A 17789-nucleotide genomic window follows, 5' to 3' on the forward strand; every position below is an offset into this window, starting at 1 on the left:
CCAGGCTGAGCCCCTTTCCCAGCTCCCTCAGCCCCTCCTGAGGGCTCCAGACCCTTCCCCAGCTCTGCTGCCCTTCAGACCATACACAACCATCGTGAGATTGAGCAGCCTCAAGCCCATCAATCCAGATCTCTCTGCAGGTCCTTCCTACCCTCCAGCAGATCATCAGATCCCTTGTGGAGAGGAGTTTTATGGAAGAGGACTTGGCACTGTGTCTGCACTGTCCTTGCATGACAATATTGTCATTCCCTGTTTGTTCATCAGTGCTTGATCCCAGGCTGTGCCCGGAGTACTGGGAAAAGGCAAATAAAGCCCTGTGGAGGTCAGAGCACACAGCAGGCAGTGTTCAGCACAGTACACACCTGTGTGTTTGGAGAGGTGGCCATTCACCCACCTGCTCTGGGAGAAGCAAATTTTCCATCCTAAGGAAAGGTTTCATCTTTTTCTGCTTTCCACTGCACCTTGAGGTTGTTTGCCAAAGCTCAGCTCACATCTCCCTGCCTGAGGGACAGATGCTTTGAGAGGAGATCACTAAGGCAGCTTGAAAGTCTGAAGGAAGAGTAAAGAAACCCTTCAAAGGACTTGCTTGTGTGGTCTTGGCTGGCTTGCTTAATCTTGAAAAACTAACAAGGGCAAAGATGCATAAGATTGTGTGAATATCCCACCCAATTTCAATCCTGTATGATCAAAGGAAGAACAGGAGTGCAGAATTAATGCAGCCACATGCACACACTCCACGTTGTTGCTGGCAGTGATTGAACTTGAAAAGCTGGAGATCAAGTTCAAATGAGCATCTGGGGGTTTCAAAACTTGTACAAAATTACACTTGAAAATAGGAAGGAAAAAAAAAAAGCCACAAAGAAATACAATCTTAGCAGAAACTGCTAATGAGATCTCATGCAAAATATTTTTGCGCCATGATCTATTTCCAGCCGGATTTAAAATCCTTAGATTGTAATTTGTGTGCACAGGGTGGTTTTTGTCCTTTCAACTCAGTAATGTCAGCACAAGAAAAAGACTCCCAGCCTGCTTCACAAGCTTCAGAGGCGCAGTTGTGGTTCACCCTGAAACCAGAGCAGCTCTTGTGCTCTCAGAACAAACTCAGTCTCCTTCTCCTGCTCACTGGTAGAGCCAGAAAACTAAAAAGTTCATCTTACAGAAAAAAAGAAATTCCAGTTTGTTTGAATTAAGATTAATTTTTCTTGGTGCCTGTATTATTTTATATTATTTATTATGTATTTATTATTTTATATTATTTATTATTTTCTTGGTGCCTGTATTATTTTATTATTATTTATATTTATATTATTATAACTAAAAAGTTCATCTTACAGAAAAAAAGAAATTCCAGTTTGTTTGAATTAAGATTAATTTTCTTGGTGCCTGTATTATTTCCTCATTTTTACCAGATCTCTATGGTTCCTATTAAATTTATCTGCAGACACTAATCTTTCAATGTTCCTGTTAAATCTCTGCCTTTACAGAAGCTTCATTTGTCAGCCACCTTTCTGCACCTCTAGACCCAGAATCCAATCACTTCCAAACTGTGTTCGTACAAAAATAAAGAGGAAGAAAATTCCAGGCCCTAAAATACATTTCTTTTTTTCTTCATATTCAGGATATAAAATGTTTTACTAAGCTTGAATGAGATCTTGTCTGAACAAAGCCACGATATACAAATTGGTGATGGATTTTTGAGCTGGTTATAGATCCAAAATGATTTGATATGTTAATTATTAAGATTTCTGTTTGGTGTTGTGTTTTTTCCTAGCTCTGCATGCAGTACTGGCCAGAGAAGACATCCTGTTGTTATGGCCCAATCCAGGTGGAGTTTGTTTCAGCAGATATTGATGAAGATATCATCAACAGGATATTCCGGATTTGCAACATGGCCAGGGTAAGAGAGCAGAAATACTCCATTCCCAAGTTATTCTCAAAAACACATTTTGGCTCAAGGAAGAGGCAGAACCAAGGCTTGTGGTTTAGAGATGCAGAATCTCTCACCTAGGAATGAAATTCCACTGCAGCTACTTCCTTTAATTAACATTTAATCAGCCTGCATTGCTAAAGGACTCTTGGCTGAAGGCAGCAAGTGGATGATATGAGCTGAAAATCTGTATTTAAATGGTGAGCATTTTTCTGTGTGTATTTGAGAACAATTCATCACTTAGTAGCCAATATAAAGCCATCAGTATTGCAGGAAATAAACTGGGATGGTGTCAGCAGCTCTCCATCTGTCAGCTCCCAGGCAGCATCTCTGAAGACAGATGCAATGTTTACTGGCTAGACTGGGATTCCCAACTGCCACTGCTTTCCCTATAAATAAGCAACTGCCATTTCTGTAAGCAGCTCTTTGTCTGTGTCCCTCAGCCCCAGGACAGCTGAAATGATAGAAACGAAGTTTATCTGCACACTGAGCCTTGGCAATCCAGCTTCAGGGCTGCAGGAAAGGGCTTCAGCAGAGGATTTTTCTCTCATTAGTCGTTTCCCAGATTGATTATGTTTCCTTTGTTGTTCCTCTTTCGTTTTTTTTCTTGTCAGAAATGGAAGCAGGCTCTGCAAATTATATTTCCATGCAGTGTAACCCATCAGTGTCTGCATGGTCAGAGCCTGTGCAGCCGTTCAGGTGTGGCACTGCAGAGGCAACCTTGTGGTCCAGCACAAAAACTGATGAACTGGTTGGATATCAGACACCTTCCTGTGTCCCAGGGAGAGCCTGGGCTGATAAAGATGGTCAGAGCAAGGCTCTGTGCTCTCAGATGGAGCTGGCTCATGCATGCAGGCTTAGTAGGCCCAGGGAAAATGTTAAAGGTAGGCCCTGGGAAATGTTAGGCCTTATATTAACTAGATCATGTGAAACTGCACCTGTGTAGTCAGTATATGATAAATGATATAGCTCTTAGATGTGATTAGATAGAATTATTGTTAAAGAATCATGAGAAACTATGTTAGGGGTTTGAGGGGGATCACGAGAAATCCATGCTTGGATGAAATCAATGTATACAATAGAACAATGTAAGTTTAATAATTCATATGTAAGTGATATAATGATAGAATATAAAACACATTCGGCCCAAAACCATGTTGGAGTCAGAGTTGGGTTTGTGTACCCTCTCAGAATCTCTGCTGGTCACAGTGACTCAGAGATATGTACAAGCCTCTTTTTCCCAGCCCAGCAGTCGAAGGAGTCAGAATTCTTCTTTCTCGTTCTCAAGGTTGTTATTTTTTATCTATAACATTCTTTCTCCGACCTGCTGAGGTCTGTCTGGCAGGTCTGGTTGAGGCACACTTTATCTTTTTATACTAAAAACTACATGCACATTATTTACCATAACTTCCCAATACCTATCACCTATGTTAGACAGTGAGTTTCTACCTTAAACCAATCAAAAGTGCCAACATCACCTGGAACATGGAGGCCAGGAAGAAGAAGGACAGGGCACGCCCAAATTCCTCCTTCTTGGGACCCTGAGCCTCCATTCTAAAAACCTCAAAAATCTATGTTTCATCCCATGACAAACTAACTATTATTCTACTTAAACTCTCTTGACTTGTAATTCTTCATATGAAAGTGGTAATTTGCTCCATGGGTCAAAATCAAAGTCACAGGTGTCTTGGGCTCTGTGCCAAGGTCTCTGAGCCCCCTGGGCAGGGTCCCAAGTCCTCCAGGGCAGCCAGAGGTGTGGCATTCACAGCCCTCTGAACAGAGAGAAGCTGTGAGACTCAAGCAGAGAAGGAAAACACAATTCTTATCTTGCTTGCTGTGCCTGTGTTGTGCTAAGGTAGAATGCAATATGGAGATTGTTTACCCAAAGTGAGGATGTTTTGTTCCCTTGCCCTGTCAGGGCCAGGTGTGTGTGTGTGTGTGTGTGTGGGACTGTCACAGGAGAGAGAATCAGAGATGAGTGCAGTGTGAGCAGTTGTGAGCAAGAGTGAGTGCATGGCAGATTCAGTTTAGATACAATGTACATAGCACAGTATAAGTAATTAATTGGCCTTCTGATGATGGAGTCAGATGCATCATTCTGTCTCCCCTTTGTCAGAGTCGCCTTTGATTTACAATAAGAGTGTGACCTGTTCACAGGGGTCTTAGGATGAGGGAAGAGACGAGGATTTGACTTTATGTTTCAGAAGGCTTGATTTATTATTTTATGATATATATTATATTAAAACTATACTAAAAGAATAGAAGAAAGGATTTCATCAGAAGGCTGGCTAAGAATAGAATAGGAAAGAATGATAACAAAGGCTTGTGGCTTGGACTTTCTGTCCGAGCCAGCTCACTGTGATTGGCCATTAATTAGAAACAACTAACATAGGCCAATCAAAGATCTACTTGTTGCATTCCACAGTAGCACATAATCATTGTTTACATTTTGTTCTTGAAGTCTCTCATCTTCTCAAGAGGAAAAATTCTAAAGAAAGGCTTTTTCATAAAAGATGTCTGTGACATAAGAGGAATTCCCTGGGTTCCAACAGTACCCCTGACACCCAGAGCTCTTACTAAAATCAAAAAATAACAGCACTTGCATAGACTCCTAATCATTCTGCCATGAAGTGAGGCTGGATGCTGACCCTGCCAGCCCTGCCCACCCTGGCTGGCCCCTGAGCAGCTCTGTGTTCAGCCGCAGGACGGGTACCGCATCGTGCAGCACCTGCAGTACATCGGCTGGCCGGCCTACAGGGACACCCCGCCCTCCAAGCGCTCCCTGCTCAAGGTGGTCAGGAGGCTGGAGAAGTGGCAGGAGCAGTACGATGGCAGAGACGGGCGCACCGTGGTCCACTGCCTGTAAGTAAGGGCTGGGAGATGTCTGTAGCCTCACGTGCTGTGGGTTGTGGAAATCTGGTGGTTTGCCAGGCTTCAGCTGGGGGGAATGGAGTTAAAGTACATTCATGCTACTAAATTCACACACTTCTACACACTTCTACTTCATTTATGATTTCATCTACTAACTACATTTATAATGATCACTTCAAGTTGAATATTGTATTGCATTATCGTGTCCTGGCCCAGGGATTTTGCTGATTGCAGTGAGAGAGAGCTCCAAGAGCCCTGGTATGTTGTAGGTCTCATGTCTGTAGCACAGACAGAGCTGAAGCAGCCCTGCCATGTACCCAGCTTTGAGCACAGAGCTCCTGTGAGCCCAGAGCAGGAGTTTGCAGCCAGGGGGGGACAGGGGAGCTCCCCTTATCCCTTAGTCCTTCTATCTCTGCCCCAGTTCTACAGGTCTCCACTCCCACAGACTCACAGAATGGTTTGGGTTGGAAGGGACCCCAAACACCACTCAGTTCTAGTGGACACCTTCCACTACTCCAGGCTGCTCCAAGCCCTGTCCAGCCTGGCCATGGACATTTCCAGGGATCCAGGGGCAGCCACAGCTTCTCTGGGCACCCTGTGCCAGAGCCTCACCCCCCTCACAGGGAAGGATTCCTTCCCAATATCCCATCTATCCCTGCCCTCTGGCAGTGGGAAGCCATTCCCTGTGTCCTGCCACTCCATGCCCTTGTCCAAAGCCCTCCTCCAGCTCTCTTGGAGCCCCTTTAGGCACACAAGCCCTTGAGCATCAGCCCTTACATCAGAGACCTTCCATGTGACAGGAATCTCTCCATGGGCTGTGAGCTGTATGTGCTGTCCTTCCCCCATCCTCACCTGCTTGCCTTGTTTTGTCCCCCTGCCAGGAACGGTGGCGGCCGCAGCGGCACCTTCTGTGCCATCTGCAGTGTGTGTGAGATGATCCAGCAGCAGAACATCATCGATGTGTTCCACATAGTGAAAACGCTACGGAATAACAAATCCAACATGGTGGAGTCACTGGTAAGGCTTCTTCCTGCTCATTCCCCACCCAGTGTGCGTGCAAGGGACTTCAGGGTAGGTAAAAAAAAGTCAAAATTAGTTCAGGATGAATCAAAATGAATGGGAAGATGAAGACACCAGAGTTAAAACTGGTTCTGTTTTAGCATGTTCAGTGACTCTTCCTGCTTCTCCTTCTGAGAACAGGGGATGCCCTGGTAGAATGATGGACACTGTGTCCCATGCCCAGCTGCCTCAGGAGGTCAAACCCCACAGAGCTGTCACCATGGCTGTGGGAAGAGTGGGATTTGTCCTCCTGTCCATGCAGGGAATTGTCCTCCTGTCCAGCCCAGTGCTGGGTGCTGTGACACATCTTGAAACCAGGAAAGGAGAATAGTCCAGCCTCAGGCCTGGCTCCATGCAGCCCAGGAGATTAAACTGTCCTGAATTCAGTCATCTCCATCCATCACTCTGAGCTCGTGCCTCAAAAGCAACACGTGCAGTGAGGGCTGCAGGCAAATAATGAATGGTCCAGACTGGGGCTGTCTCTTTGAGTGCTTTTCTCTGCCTTTGATGACACCATCTCCCAGCCACGCTTGCTCAGGATCACTCAGAAACACGACCAGTGTTTGCCTGCTCCTGCCAAAGGGTATAAGAAAGAGGGAGGAGGTATTTTTGCTTGTAGAACGAGGCTCTGAGGAATTTTCCCACATCCTAATGCCATTCCTTTGTGTCCTCTCTTTCAGGAACAGTATAAATTTGTATACGAGGTTGCACTGGAATACTTGAGTTCCTTTTAGCCCAGCCAAGGGAGGGGACCCCACGATGTGCCAGACCCCAAACTCTGGTGGATGCTTCTCCCCTGTCCCACACTGGAAGGCAGTAACAAGTGTGGGGAGGAAAACTTCTCCTGCCTTCCCAGCAAGAGACTGAGGTTGCAGAGACCTCGCTGGAAGGAGGAGGCGATGCCTGTGTGTGCTGCTGCCTGCTTTCTATGGGAACATCTACTGCTTCTTAAATAACTTACTGTAAAAATTAGCAACATGGAGACAGGCTGAAAGACTGGACTTTCTAATCCCCTCTGACTTCTCTCCTCTTTTGGATTGTGTTTTTGTTCTGCTTGCTGCAGACTGGGGAAGGAATGAAACCCTTAGGAAATTATCTTTTAAATGTCTCCTTTTTAATTTATAATTTTGTTCTCAAATCCCAGCCTTTTAATTTTTTAATTTCATGCAGCAGTCATTTGGGAAAAATGAGATAGCCATAGGGGATACATGAAATGTTTCATTACAATTTGTCTACCTTATCTGTTTCCTTTTATTTGTTTTTCCTAATGAAAAGGCCAACACACACACACACACAAAAAGACTATGCTGGAATTCTCTTCCCAAATGTAGTCCCTTTAAACATGAAAATAGATGGTGGAGATGAGAAGCTGTACATGGATCCACTGCCTCCACAGAAATATTTCCTCCCAGTTTCTGCTCAACTTCAGGGCTGTGCATGACCCAGTTCCATCCCTCTGGTCTGTGTCCTTTCACTGCTGGTGAAGCTGTTGAGGAGTTTCCCAGCCACTTGGAGACCTGAAGGTTAAATAATTCCATCAAAAAAATGGCATTCATCTGGCAACTTTGGTGACTTGGTTACCACATTTCCCAAGTATTAGCTGGGGTGCAGTGTGTCTCTGACAAACAGGGTATGAAGTAGTTATTATTGCTCATATACAATGTATGACTATTTTTTATTTATTATTTGTATTGCTGTAGAACTTAGGACCCCTAGTCACTCCAGGACCCTGCTGAACCAGGCACAGTGCAGGCAGACAGCAAAGAAAGTTCCTGCTCAAGAGTTTCGAAGTCTGAAGGTTCTTAAAATTGGGTTTGTGCAAGATTTCCTCACTATTTCCAAGCCCTACAAGCTTCAAAGTTGTAACCCATTGGAGCTGTAGGAAAGGTGATGTACATACACAAAACCTGTTCTGACACCTGTAAAGAGAAGCATTAGCCCAGCTCACCAACTTCTCTTCCTAAGCAAAACAGCTTTTGTTTTATTCTGCAAAAATGCCTGTGCAAGTCTCCTTCTCTGAAACAAACACCAGATGTGTTTTGCCATGGTTGTGGACCTCATTCTGACTTCTTAGCAGCCAAGAAATTGCTTTTCTGCAAAAGTATGTTTAAGTAGGTAATCGCTAAGGTCTGCAGGGTAATCTTGGGGAAAAAAAATAATTGAATGAGCAAGGCTTTACAATAATTAGTATTTCAATTTAGCCATTTATTTATCTTGAGGGTGTGGGGATATAAGGTTTCTCTGTGTGTAAAATGGATTCTGGGGTGTAGGTTCTCTAAATTCAAACTTGCTAAAAGATAGACTGAAGGTAAGAGTTGAAGGAAACTCCAATTTTCTTATCAGGCTGCTGGGAGGTCTGTCCTGGCACAGAGCATGCCAGAAGTTCAAAATATTTTGCTGATTCTGTCTGTGAATTCAAAAGGCACCTCCACTTCATGGTCATTCTTTCTTCAATAGTCACAGCCTCACCTTGACCAGGAGGGGTGGAAATGAAATCTGGCAAAGGCAGCTCTCAACTCAGCCACAAACCAGTACCCAACCAAACCACTGCCCTCCACCAGGACCTGCACCAGCCATGGGAGGATGTTTCATTAATACCCCTCCTGACAAGTGAAGGATGCTGAACCACCTGGGCTTTCTCTAAGGAGCTTTGGATTCTTGGTTTTAATACCATGAAGGTCTTAACTGATCATGAACCACCTTCTCACAGGAGCCTCTGTGCTGTTTCTGGTTGGTCCTTTCTGTTGCCTGCAAAAAAATCATGAAATCAACTTTAGTTCCAGTTGGGGCTGTCAAGTGACTGGTCTGAATTGTTGGGTTTTTTTTTTTATTTATGCAACAACACAATTCAGCAGGAAAAATAACTAGAAGGCAAAGTGAAACTATGGGATAAAAGTGAGAGGAAAAGAAAAGTATTGGTGTTTTGATTACAGGTGGCTGGGTGGAACAGTGTAGGTCAGGTGTTGGGAGAGAAATAGGAAGAGGGAATTCTAATCCCAGGATGGGATTTTTTAACAACTGCCTAGGTATGAAGAAACTATAGGTCAGCAAAGTGGTTTTGACTCTGCTGACTCCAGAAAGCCAAGGGGAACCACTCCCTGTGGATACTATGGAAATATTAATTAGTAATTAGCATTCTGTTAATTTTGCATAGAAGGCAGCACAGTGACAGGTCTCCCTCGTGACTTAGGGGAGTGAAGCCAGCACCAAGGGTGACAGCTGGGATAAGGGAACAGGGAGGTAAAGAAATGCCACTATCACTGAGGTGTGAAGTGTGGGAGGTAATTTAGGCTTAACTTCAAAGCAAGTGGATTGAAATGCCAGTGTTAAGCCCACAGGAGGGTGTGTGAGTGAGGGGAAGGAGGTGTGGGATGAGCAGAGCAGCACTGGCAGTGCAGTGCTTTAGGGTCTGGAGGTGGGTTTGGATGTGTTTTATGGTATGAAAAACACTACTAAAGGGTCAGGTACCTGTATCAGCTGGCCCACAGCAACTCCCTGTGTGCTCAGCCCTCTGCAAAAGCCAAGTGCTGTTGGCACAAACTGCAGGGAAGGATATTTAAGCGAAATTTTACATTTTATAGGAGCTCGATGCAAATGTTGGTTCCCACAGCCCAACTGTTAGTCACAGCTTATTATGTGGCCACTCAACCATGTGTCTGAACTTCCTAATGTCCAGCCTAAAACCCATATGGAAAGATGCTCAGCAGACACTGCAGATTGGGTTGCCAAATTGTTATAAATTCCTGCAGTTACAATGCTTTTGGGGGACTGACCCAGCTCCAGTCTGTGTTGGCTCAGGGATCTTCATGCTGTTCCTCCCTGCACAGTGCATATATGCCAAGTGTGAATTAATGATGAAGGGAATTGTGTGGAAAAGCTCACTTTAAATCACTTTATTACCTTGAGGTTGTTTAAACCCTAGAGAACAGCCCATAGTGAAGTAGGTAATGTGTTTGAAGCAAGATTATGGGGTGATGGGTTTGTTTTCATGGGGAAAGAAAGGAATTATGAGATGAGATAAAGGAGGTTTTCTCACTCCTGGAAGGATTAATAGTCAGTGTGAGCTTTTCAGCCTAAGCATCCCCTGCTGTGGATGAAAAGTGATAATGTGCAGTAAAAAAAAAGGTGAATTCCTCAGTGACTGAATCTTAGGCTGGAAAAAATATCATATTGACAATATTTGAATGGACATAATGAAGATGAACCTATTCCCATGGAGACATCCTTCAGAGGTGAGGGGGAACTGTTTGTGATAGCACAGAGTTGGTGTAAAGTTTGGTCTGGGATACAAGGAAGTAGAAACAGATGGTTTGGGGTCACTACCTCATAGAGGGGTAACCAACATCTTAAATTATTATTGGTGTAACTGCAGCAATGAATTCCACCGGTTATCAGGAGTTTCTGGCCTTTTATTCTGAAGGTGTAAACTCTCTGGTGGGAAAAAAAAAACTCCAGTAGCCACATGGATCCCACAGTAGTAAGTTTAAGCCTGTGGGTGCTAGAGTGGCTTTTCCATTTACTTTCCACAGGCCATTTAGCAGCAGTTTGTGGGATTTCCCTTGGGAATCTCAAGCCAGGGGTTTCTGGTCACTGCTCTTGGTGTGCTGTAGAGTCAGAGGAAGGAGAGAGGCTCCTGCAGCAGGTGGTTCAGGAGGCAGTTAAACCAGTTTCCATCAGGAAGAGAAGGGAAGGGGAAGAAATCTCCTTTGGGAGAAACCAAATATTGGAGGAGAAGGCAAATGAAATGGATCCTGAAGCAGGTAGGAAATTTGCACCTTGCTCTCTCTCTCTCATTCTTGCACAGCTGCTCTCATCTCACTCTCCTGAGTTCCTGCCAAGATCATAAAAAACACATAATGTCACATTCCCTGCTGTGGAGATGGAGCACTCGGAGTGTGACAGAGGGAATAAATCCTGAGGGACAAAGATAAAAGAAGATTTGCTCAAGAGAGGAATCTTCAAATATGAGGTGCTTCTATCTGTCACACTTGCAGAATTTTTAGTAAAGTCACAGAGCAGTGCACAGTCCTGGCATGGTCCTGGATGGGCAATGTGGTGGAAAAGTTCCCCTTGGAAAACTTCATTGTCCTGTAATAAATGTGAGCAATCAGCTCCATGATGTTGGCAGCACAGTTAATTTTTGTGATCACTCCAGCCACTGAAAGGGGCATCTCAAAACCTTGGTGTGAAACTGCTGCATTTTCATTTGACGATCTTTAATTTGTGTTAAGTGTACAAAAGACAGTCAACCCCATTTTTTTTTTTAGGAAAATAAAAGGGGCCGTGTGGCAAAAGTGGCAGCATTTATTCAGCGTAACCACTGCCATTGGGTCAAAAATTCCATATTCCTGCTGTGTGAGGGCAGAACAAAGCACTGCAGCTGCCCTGCCCAGACAGAGGAACAGGAGGAGCCAGCTAAGTCAGAGAGAAAGATGTGAGCAATGAGGATTCTGTTAACCCTCCTGTGCTCCTGCTTATTTAGATTGCAGTCTTCTATAGCCATACATACATAATATACAATTTCAATGCAAGTGCTCTTTCTTTCCCTGCTCCCAAAAATACCTCCAGCTCTTTTTCCTCGAGGGTGAGCCAACAGCACAGCGAGCAAAGCCCAATTTCTGCCGTTTTGGCAAGGACCACAAGGAAAATCCATCATGTGTTATCTGTTCATTGACTTGGAAAAGGTATCAATCATCTCCCTCATATGCATACTTGAAGAATGTACAATTTGCTCAAACTGTCAAGCAGAATCATACATTTTCATATACCACCAAATCCTGGTGGTACAGAGTGCGATGGAAAGAAAAAAAAGAGGCAAAAAATTGCTGACTTCCAGTGACCTCTAGTCTATAACCACTAACTGCTGTGTTAAAATATTTTAAAAGTTTCCCTTGTAAAAAAAAAAAAATAAACTATGCTCAGAATATCCTACAGTTTAATGTTGGACTAACAGAATGTGAAAACCTGGCAGCTTTTCCAGTTTATAAAAACATGAGGGATCTAAATCAGTCTTTCCATCCTCATCCCAGTTCATGCAGCAGATTTTCCACCACTATTCTGTTTTCAACCTGAGCCTTAAAAGACAAACTAATGCAGCAGACTGAATGCCAGATGCTGGTGTTCCCATAGTGTTTCCTGGCAGGGGGGAAAAAAATTTAAAAGTATGAAAAGGGAAAAGAACAAGCTAAAATGGTTTTTCTTGGAATTTAATTCAATGAGCTGCTTCTGAGCAGTATAAACATGAGCCAGTCCATGGCCCTCTGGAGGTACAGGGTGAATATGCTGTTGATGTCCCTTAGGGACCAATCCTGGTATTTCATATATAGGTACCCAAGAGGTACCTATCTATGAAATATCAGGATTGGTCCTGATATTAGTGGTTCCTTTAGTGGAGGCAATTGTCACAGGAGTGTCTCAGTGGAGATCTGTTCCCCTGAAATGCCACCCTTTGGGACACCCTGTGAGACACCTCAAGTGTGTTGCATTGGATGGATTTCCTTGTGTGAGTACATCATCTTTCAGTGAGGAAATCCCCAGGAACTCTTCTTTGTGTGAAATAATGGAAAGGAGAATGTTTTGGGGGATGGAAGAGGAAGTGGGGCCAGCACTTTACAAGCTTTCATGAATTTAGGTACTCTGAGACTCCCCAGGACAAACACTGCTCAGTGTTTCACATTGCTGACAGTCAAACCAAACTTCATGTGCTGGACTTCCATGTACCTGGAGCAGAACTGGAATTACCCCCTCACTGCCCCTCTTGCCCTTTCTTGCATTGCCAGCATTTAAACACTGTACTTCTATGCCAAAAGTTTGAGCTGCATCCTTAACACCCCCCTTAACCCAGCCCGACTAACCGCAGTGACAAAATTCACTCCCACCCTGATTTAATCTCCTGTGGGCACCCAGATGTGCCAGCATCGCTTCTTGCCAGCCTTGTCCCCTCCTGAGAGGGCAGTGGCTGCCTCTGGCTGAGCAGTGTGCCATCCCAGCTCCTTGGATGTGTTTTTGGGCAGGGAGGAGTGCTGCATGAGAGGAGTCTCTGCTGACGCGGTGCCGCCCCCTCTGCTCCCCCTCGGCCTTTATGGATTACTGGTGAAACTCACTTGTACAGTTTGGATGTTTGATAGATAAAGCACGTATGAAAAAAAAAAAAAAGGAAAAAAATATAAATACAAAACTCTCAACACTGTGCATTCAGTGTCTTTTCTTTCTAGCTTAAAAGAAGGAAGGTAAATAATGTCAAGTCAATGAATATCAGATATATTTTTTGACTGTACATTACAGTGAAGTGTAATCTTTTTTTTACAACTGCGAGTCCATCTTATTTATTCTTGTAAATGTTCCCAGACAATGTTTGTAATATGGGCTGTGTTGCAAATCCATAAAATAAATCTGTGATCTGAGATTAATGTTTTACTAAGAGACTCTTGTACTTGTGCCTTTTCTTTGGACTTAGAGGAGGCAAGGCATTGTGAGCAACACTGCTGGAAATGATGGGGTGATTGCATGACAAAAAATAAGACCAGCATCTTGTCACAGTGATGGGCTTTGCATCATGGTTGTCATTCAGGAGATGAAGAGCAAAAAAGAGAATTCAGCAGGCACTTCAGCCTAGCTGCAGATTTTGTGTCAGTCCTCTCAGAGAGCCTGTGGATGTGAGCTAAGTAGTTTTGAAAATTACAGTCTTAGCAGCATGGATTAGAGCAAAGCATGTTTTTGCAACTTTTTCTCTCTAACAGGTATTACTGTATTGTTTCCTTGGTACTCAGTGCTGAATGACAATTGCTGATAGGTTCCTGAGATTTTTCTGGTAGTTTCTACAGATGGACTGTGCTGGCTCAGCTGAGGTAGAGTTAATTCCCTTCCCAGAGGCTGGTTTGGGGCTGGGGTTTGGGTTTGTGCTGAACACAGGGTTGATAATACAGATATTTTTGTTACTGCTGAGCAGGGATTGCACAGAGCCAAGGGCTTTCCTCGGACAGTCAGCTGGAGGCTGGGAGGAGACACAGCCAGGACAGGTGACCCAAACTGACCAAAACCAAGTGCCAGACCATGTGACATCGTGCATGAAGTGGGGGAGGAAGAAAGAAAAGGGGAATATTTGGAGAAATGGTGTTTTTCCTCCCAAGTAACCAATTAGTGTGACGGGGCCCTGCTCTCCTGAGGATGGTTGAACCTGCCCAGCCATGGCAATGAGGAATGAACTCCTTGTTTAGTTTTCTCCTTGCTTGCACAGCTTTAGATTTCCCTGTCTTTATCCCAACCCACAATCTTTCTGGCTTTTACCCTTCCCATTCCCTCCCTGATCCAGCTGGAGGGGGTGAATGAGTGGCTGTGTGGGGCTTGGCTGTTGCTGGGACTAAACCATGACAAAGAATCATAAAAATCACAGAATCACAGAATATCCTGGGCTGGGAGGGACCCCCAGGATCAGCCATGGCAGCCCCAGCCCTGCCCAGACACCCCAACAGCCCCAGCCTGGGCATCCCTGGCAGCTCCTGGAGCTCTGGCAGCCTCAGGGCCGTGCCCATTCCCAGCACCCTCTGGGGAAGAGCCTTTCCCTGGTGTCCAGCCTGAGCCTCCCCCAACAGTTCTGTCCCATTTTATTGAGCCTTGCCACTGGTGACAGCACTGAAGAGCTCGGAGCTGCCCCTCCTCTGCTCCTTGTGAGGATGCTGAAGGCCTCAGTGAGGTCTCCCCTCATCTCCTCCTCTCCAGGCTGAACAAACCAAGGGACACAGACACAGAAGGGATTTTGTGCAGGTGTTTTGTGCTGCCAGACCCAAACAGTGGATATGGGTGTCAGCAGTGAGTGTTTTCACACGTTTCCTAGCACACATTTCCCCTGTGTTCATCAACAGATGTCCAAGGCAGTGCTTGGCCCCTTCAGTCAGTGCAGTCGATTGTAGCAAAGGCAGCAGATGAGGCTGCCCTGCTCTAAAAACCTCTTCATTTCAAGAACACAAGCAGGAGTGCATCAAGATTCACAGCTTAGGGTGTCAAAACAGTAGACTCTAGCCATGCTTCACCTGTAGAACCCAGCTGTGGTAAGAATTGTTGTCCATTACTGGGAAAAAAAAACCTAAACAACAAAATAAGTCTTATTAACAAGAATACATAGTTCCTGTTTTTGTTAGAGGAGTTGGAGTCAATGATCCTTGTGGGCCCCTTCCAACTCAGGCTTATTTATGATTAAAGCACTGTACATGTACCTTGGAAGTGTAATTTATTATTCCTTCCTGTATCCTTATTTTCTTTTGAAAAGATTTCATTTTAATTCTTCATTGGTATGAAAAAAGCTGTTTCTGCCCTGGGTGTTTGGCTCAGATATGGGTGTTTTGCTTTTTTTATTGGCCTGATGAAGCAAATTCCCCATCTTAATTGTGGTGAACATTCAGATACAACTGTTTGTTTAAAGAGTTCATTATAATGAGGTCAGACTGTAAGAAACCCTTCAGACTTATTGTTACACCAGGGAGAGTATTAAAAGAAATTGATACCAAAAAAAAAAGCTCCTCACTGAACTGTCAGACTGAGGGGAAGTTTTACTGAGAGTCCCAACTGTGTGTAACAGATACACAGTGATTAATTACAGTTCAGCTTGGCACTTCATCCAAAATATTTTGCTGACACTTGATATTAACAACAGGTTGCATTTAGGGAAGGTAAACAGCAGAGACAGCTCTGCCATATTCCAGATGGTCTTCTAAAAACCAGCACTGAGAAACAGCCCTAGATTCACCTTTCTGTCCCCTCATCTGCCCAGCACAAGGATAACAATGGCATAAAGCTGCTGGGGAGGACAGGACAGATGGAAAAGCCCAAAACCCACAGGGGCTCAAAGTGCTCCACACCCTGTTCCTGTTGCTGTGCTGAGGTGTGCCAAAGTGGGAATCCACAGGGGCTCAAAGTGCTCCACACCCTGTTCCTGTGGCTGTGCTGAGGTGTGCCAAGGTGTGAATCCACAGGGGCTCAAAGTGCTCCACACCCTGTTCCTGTGGCTGTGCTGAGGTGTGCCAAGGTGGGAATCCACAGGTATTTCATCCAGGTCAGCCCCTGCTTTTCCATCCATCCCCTTGGCAGCCAGGGTCCTGTCCTGCTCCTGCTGCAGGCTCTGCCAGCTTTGACAAACACTCTCTGCCTGAGCTGCAGATCTTTGTCTCACAAGCTGAACCTTTAAATGCCAGCTCCCACACTGAGCTGAGCATGCAGATGTTGTTTTCCAGCAGACTCCAAAGCTGGGATTTACTAGATTTGGTTGCTTATGTGATAGTTAGAAACACAAAATTGTTTAGATTGGAAAAGACCTTTAAGACCCTCAAGTCCAACCATTGCCACAGCACTGCCAAGGCCACCACCAATCCATGTCCCCAGGTGCCACATCCACATGGCTTTTAAATCCCTCCAGGCATGATGACTCCATCACTGCTCTGGGCAGCCTTTTACAGGATTTAACAACCCTTTTCCTGGAGCAATTTTTCCTAATTTCCAATCTAGGCCTCCCCTGGCACAACCTCAATGCCATTTCCTCTTGTCCTATCACTTGTTACACAGGAGAAGACACCAAGTTGTCCAGCCCTGGAGAAGGAACACAAAAAATGACCTTGATGGTGAGAAAAGGCCTCTCCAGAGGGTGAGTCTGTCTTGGATAAAGGCATAGGGGCTGGATTGTCCCTTGGAAGGGCCTGTTGTGCTCCACTGGTAAAGTTAGCTCAGGGACAAACACCAATTTGAGCAGCTAATTTTGGGATGGCTGCAGTGAGATGTGAGGTGTTCCCTTATCAATAGATACCTGCAGGAAAGTGACCTATGCCATAAATTAAATGGCATAAGGACAGAAGGAACAGATTTAATGCTTCTTGTTTGTGCTTGGAAAATCTTCTGATCTATCTTGGCCATTTCAGGTTCTCTTCTTCTTTTGTTGACTCACATATTTGAAAAACAATTAAAAAATCTCTTTTATTTATATAACTTACTATTTATTTTATGATATCAACTTAAAATTCTACTCCGTGTTAATTTTACTGTGATAGAACTTTAATTTGCACAAGCTGAACCAAATAAAAAGACTTTTAGTCTTCCTTGTAATGACCTTGTTTCCTTGTGAGTTATTTCTGTGTCTATTTGGGAGTGTATCATATTTCTAACTAAGAGTGTTTTTATAAATGGCTTGTAAAGGTTTATCCATAAAGTGTTTATATATATATATATAGTGAATCAGTAGCTACAGGGCTTTTATGTTACAGGTCAATGGGGTTACTTAAAAGTCTGTAGCATTTACTGATGTGTTTATAAACACTGATAATGTACTCTTTATGCCCAAACCAATATAATATTTATAGCCATTTATTAGTGCATTGTAAATGATAGACTGTTAAGATAAACTATAACCTGGTGGAATTTTCAGCAACGTGGTGAAATAGTTTTTTTTATTGCATATATAAATGGTTGTCTCTAAAACAACTGTGAGAGACAGCCTGGCTCGCATAGAAAAATCAGTGAAACATACAGAACCTGATTCTGGAGGATAGATAAACCCAGAAGTTTCCAGCAATAATCTTCTTAGCAGGATGAATGTGATCCTTGGTCTGTGTAGGATCAGGAGACTGAAGAGCTTGTACTAAATACCCTTTTATTTGAAATTTCCAGAGGTGTTCCTGGGAGCATCCTTGCCCTCATGTATCATGGCTGAGTGTGCTGAGAAGGTGGGAGAAGGCAGCAGTCATTTCCTGAGCCTGTTGCAATGGAAACACTGAGTTCAGCTCTCAGATTCACTATGGATTTACCACTGCTTGTTGAAAAAATCATGGTGGTGGTACACAAAAGGATGAGTTTACAATGTCCTTTCCTGGTCCAGTAGCTGAGCATGGGATATCACAATTGTGAGGTGATACCTGGATGGATTTTTCTTTCAAGTAATGACCTGAATTTG

General features: G+C 44.2%; 1 protein-coding gene across 9 annotated transcripts in view; it reads left to right on the plus strand.

Moving 5' to 3' along the window:
• PTPRT (protein tyrosine phosphatase receptor type T) overlaps positions 1 to 13279 on the plus strand; it is a 487791-nt gene extending 474512 nt beyond the window's left edge. For all 9 annotated transcript variants that reach the window (XM_071446915.1, XM_071446913.1, XM_071446918.1 and 6 more), the window contains 4 exons: positions 1772 to 1897; positions 4626 to 4789; positions 5680 to 5815; positions 6538 to 13279. In XM_071446915.1, the coding sequence (XP_071303016.1) occupies positions 1772 to 1897; positions 4626 to 4789; positions 5680 to 5815; positions 6538 to 6591 (480 nt within the window). In that variant the 3' untranslated portion in view covers positions 6592 to 13279. The remainder of the gene's footprint in view (positions 1 to 1771; positions 1898 to 4625; positions 4790 to 5679; positions 5816 to 6537) is intronic.
• Positions 13280 to 17789: the final 4510 nt, after the last annotated feature.

Source organism: Agelaius tricolor, unplaced genomic scaffold, assembly GCF_023055355.1.
Source record: "Agelaius tricolor isolate 1412-34295 unplaced genomic scaffold, bAgeTri1.0.p SCAF_23, whole genome shotgun sequence".
NCBI classification, from domain to species: Eukaryota; Metazoa; Chordata; class Aves; order Passeriformes; family Icteridae; genus Agelaius; species Agelaius tricolor.